The sequence below is a fragment of the Globicephala melas genome, chromosome 9 (genome assembly GCF_963455315.2).
Source record: "Globicephala melas chromosome 9, mGloMel1.2, whole genome shotgun sequence".
In the NCBI taxonomy this organism is placed as follows: domain Eukaryota; kingdom Metazoa; phylum Chordata; class Mammalia; order Artiodactyla; family Delphinidae; genus Globicephala; species Globicephala melas.
The window spans coordinates 65,181,688-65,185,708 of record NC_083322.1 but is presented as its reverse complement, the minus strand read 5'-3'; the positions used below and the strand labels follow the sequence as shown (position 1 = coordinate 65,185,708).

Here is a 4,021-nt window from a genome sequence, read left to right as displayed (position 1 = left end):
TTAAACCTGACCGTGTAAAAAGATGCATAGCTATTTCTAGAAAGTAAAAGACTATACACCAAAACATGCTTTGTCAGAAAAACTAATCCATGCACTTGAATATGCCCCAAATACCTCTTTTTAAATTTTAAGTTAGACCAACTTAAACATCGTCTAGAATTAAGATACAGCATTACAGTATTTGATTCCAGAAAATGTCAAAATTCATTCAGCCAAACTTAAAAAGCCAAGCACTGCCTCCTTGTCCCTTACTGGTTGGACCAACGTGACCAGTATGACTGTATATATTAATCTACCTTAACATTTCCATTCATTAGCATAACATACAAACCCTTGCATGCAATTTCTTTGCAAAGGCTTCCCCCCAAAAGATGTAAGCACAAAACACTAGGCAGACACTCTTCAAAGTTTTATTTCACTAACTTCAGGTCAAATTTCCACAGCTGTTTTCTGGTCAATTTTCTATCTTTGCTTGGCTTCCCAAAATGGTAGTACCAAAAGATTTGTGGGGTAGGCAGAAGAGGCCATTTTAAGAAGCACTGCATTTACTCATCTTCCACAAGGCAACAGAGTTGGATATCTGATTGTTCAACAAAACAAAGCTTTAACAGCATCCAGGAGGGCAGGCAGGCAAACCAGGATGTAGACACTCTTCCATTTGTCAAAATCAGACCACAGAAAACCTACTCCACACAGATCTAAAAGGTTATCACCATTCATCTTTTCTTTTTCTGCTGCCTCAACATTTTTCTTCTTTTAATTATCATATCATGTAGTTTCTCAAGTCCTTCCTTCAGTCCATCGCCTATGATTGCACAGGTGGGCTGCAAATGCCAGGGAGTTGATGAGCTCAGTTCACCCATTGCTAACAATTTCTCAATTTCTGAGAGAGACAATGAGTTCCTCAGGTCTTGTTTGTTAGCAACTATTAGCACAGGGACTCCTTGATTTTCCGATATCCTAGTTATTTTATGAAGTTCAGTTTTGGCTTCTTCCATCCTTTCAACATCAACAGAGTCCACGACAAACACAATGCCATCTGTGCATCTGGTATATGACTTCCACAGTGGCCTTAATTTCTCCTGACCACCTACATCCCAGAAGTGAAAAGTGACTGTTTTAGAATTTCCCAAGGTTACCTTAATTTTTTCCGTGTTAAATCCTTTGGTAGGTACGGTATTTACAAATTCATTGAACTGCAGCCTGTATAACACAGTTGTCTTTCCAGCAGAGTCCAAACCCAGAATGACAATGTGGAAGGACTGAAATGAAGGCAGGCTGGACAGGATAGAAGTCTGGTCTGACAGTCCATTCCCCATTTCCAGCTGCAAGGAAGTGTTCCAAATTGAAAGGCTTTCTTCTTACTGCGTGAGAACTTCTCTTCCTAGGGGATCCAGCTACCAGACTGAAGGGGAAAATGAGTAAGTTATTCTTGTGAAATAATGTGCTACAACTGCTTTTCTCTCTTCCTGCTAAACTAAGCAACACGAGGAACTTGATAAATAAAACTTGCTTCAGTAAACAAACCAAGTGAGATAAGAAACATACGCGATCCAAGGTAAACGACAGAATAATCATTGCCGTTGAAATTCTTTAACATTCACTGAAATTGTAGTAATATGTATTTTTCTCTACCCCCCTGGGTCCCCAGACCTTTAAGACCTCATACCGGAGACAACCTAGTCACCAGCAACTCGTCCGAGTCGCAGTAACCACAGAAGTGCCTTTTTTGGCAGAAAATTTGTAACACATAATCTGATCTTCAGGATCTAATTGTACACGCTTAACAGCATACGCAAGGTCACTATTAGCCTCCGCGCGCCAACCGCCCCACCCCAAAATACAATGCTCTCACCTCCCGAATTGGAGCCTGGATCCAAATGAGAAAGCATTGGCAGGCTTTTCTATGCGGGGGCAGAGAAGCACCCCACCGCCGCTCAGCTTAGCTCTCCACGCAGCTCCGGCGGTTGCCTCACTAGAAACTGTGGGTCCAGACTACGACCACGCCCACTCCACACGGTCCACCCCTGAGCCCAAATCCCATTGGTCACCTGCGTCAGCGCGTCCATGCCACACGCACCCCCGCGCCCTAATTGGTGAGTGTAACTGCCGCTCCCAGCACGGCGGAGCCGGGCTCTCCCTCGGTCCACAGGCACCACCTGTTGCCCTCAAGTTAGAAAAGAGGGCGCCTGCGGAGGGAACCGAGCGACCCCTGCAGGGGAAGGGGAGCCTCAGCCGGTCGGTCTGGTCCCGCCAGCCGGCTCGCTCCTCCCGCCCGGGCGCACCTGCAGCGCGGCCCACGGATGCCATGCAGAGGTTCTCACATCCGGGGCCCGCGGTCACCGCCGGCGCCTTAACCCTTTGTCCGCTGGCCGGAGGGTGCTCCCTGCGGCTGCGCCGGCCCACAGGCGTGAATGATCCGACCTGCGGCAGCCGCCGGGGCAGGCCCGCTGTCCTCGCAGCACGATCCCCTCACCTCGCCGCTCCGCACCCGGCCGGCTCGTCTCCCCGGGCAGGGCGTGGCCACACCAGCTGCCCGCCCCGCTGCGGCTCACCTGACTAATGTCCTTCCCTGGTCCGGACCCAAACGTGGCTCACTGCCGCTCGGGAGCGCGTTGATACCAGCGCGAGGGCGCCAGCGAGGCCTGGGCGGTGGCAGGGGACGAGACACCTCTTCCAAGGGTCTGGCCGGGCGCCGGGCTCGGGGCTGCCCTAACGGTGCTCGGCCGACCGCTACCGGCGCCTGCCACGGCCCCGCCCCCTTCTGCGCTAGCCGGCCAGTCGGGGGCGTGCGGGAGCCGGGTCTCCTAGCAACGCCAAAACAAGGTCGCGTTCGAACAGGCCTAGCGCTGACTGGCTGCGGGCCAGTCGGGAGGGGCTTCCGGTCTCATCCCCGAGAGCCGCTGCTGTCTCAGACGCTTTCTGCAGCCGGCCGCGAGCTTCGGGCGGACGACACCCGGGTCCCACCCTGCACCGCCTATCCTCAGGGCACTGTATGGCGTCCTCAGGGCGGTGGCCGATGACGTCGGGTCAGGGATTTCAGAGGACGCCAGACAGGCGGGCCCCTTATATAACGGGGTGACTTGGACGTGCCTCAGTAGCTGCCCAGACAGTCCTGGGCCAGCTTGGTGTCTGTAACACACACTCCTTTTGCCGAGCAAATAAATGCTCTCTGCCACGTGATGCTACCAACATCTCCGTGAGGTGGCGACAGGTAGAAATATGCCGGGTTTTACAGATGAGGAAATCCACTGGCTGTTTCTAATAATCCAAGGAAAATTAGTGGTGGTCCTGGAACTTAAATCTGCTAGTTACTAAATGCATAATGCTTTCCATTGGATAATTCTGACTCTTATTGCAGCTGTGTGCTTGACCCATAGATGTGCAAATATTTACTGAACACTTAATAGGAGTAGGCACAATTCTATGTGCCGGGGATAGACTGGCGCTCGTGGAATATTGGAGTCTCATGAGAGAAAATGGAAGTAACCAAATTCCCACAAGAATAAATGTAATTACAAAATAGGATCATTGATAATTTAAGAGTACTTATGACAACAAATAAGGAGGAGTACTGACTTAAAGTTCTGGGAAATAGTTAATGAACAAACATCTTTTGGGTGGAGACTGAAAGATATTGGAAGAATTTTTATGGTGCACTTTTCAAAAAATTTTCACTTTTTAGATATGGACTGAAATTTCCTCAAGAAATTTCCTGATTTTTCTCAAGACCATTATTGCTATATTTATCTCCATTAAGACTAGCATAGGAACAGTACTTGTCACACTAGACTTTAAAAAATAACTGACATAAAACCTAAAGACTTTAATAAGCACATGCATGTTTTCAAAATAGCAACACTAATTTTGGAAATAAAGCTAGAATTCTCAAACAGCATATTCTATCAAGTTATTTATCTAGTATAAGCCAAGGCTTGCCTTATTAGTTTTAATTGTGGAATCTCGTTAGCCATTTACAATAATTAGCAAGCGAGTGATAAAGGGCTAGTCTCCTTGGAAA

General features: G+C 48.4%; 1 protein-coding gene across 2 annotated transcripts; it reads right to left on the bottom strand.

Moving 5' to 3' along the window:
* Positions 1-396: 396 nt before the first annotated feature.
* Positions 397-2,976, bottom strand: ARL4A (ARF like GTPase 4A). 2 transcript variants are annotated; one of them, XM_030857177.3, is made up of 2 exons: positions 2,556-2,976; positions 397-1,405 (listed from the first exon to the last, which is right to left on the bottom strand). In XM_030857177.3, the coding sequence occupies exon 2, from the start codon at positions 1,317-1,319 to the stop codon at positions 717-719; it is 603 nt and encodes a 200-aa protein (XP_030713037.1). In that variant the 5' UTR covers positions 1,320-1,405; positions 2,556-2,976; the 3' UTR covers positions 397-716. The 2 variants fall into 2 exon arrangements, with proteins under 2 accessions (XP_030713037.1, XP_030713036.1); XM_030857176.3 differs by lacking the exon at positions 2,556-2,976 and adding an exon at positions 1,856-2,254.
* Positions 2,977-4,021: the final 1,045 nt, after the last annotated feature.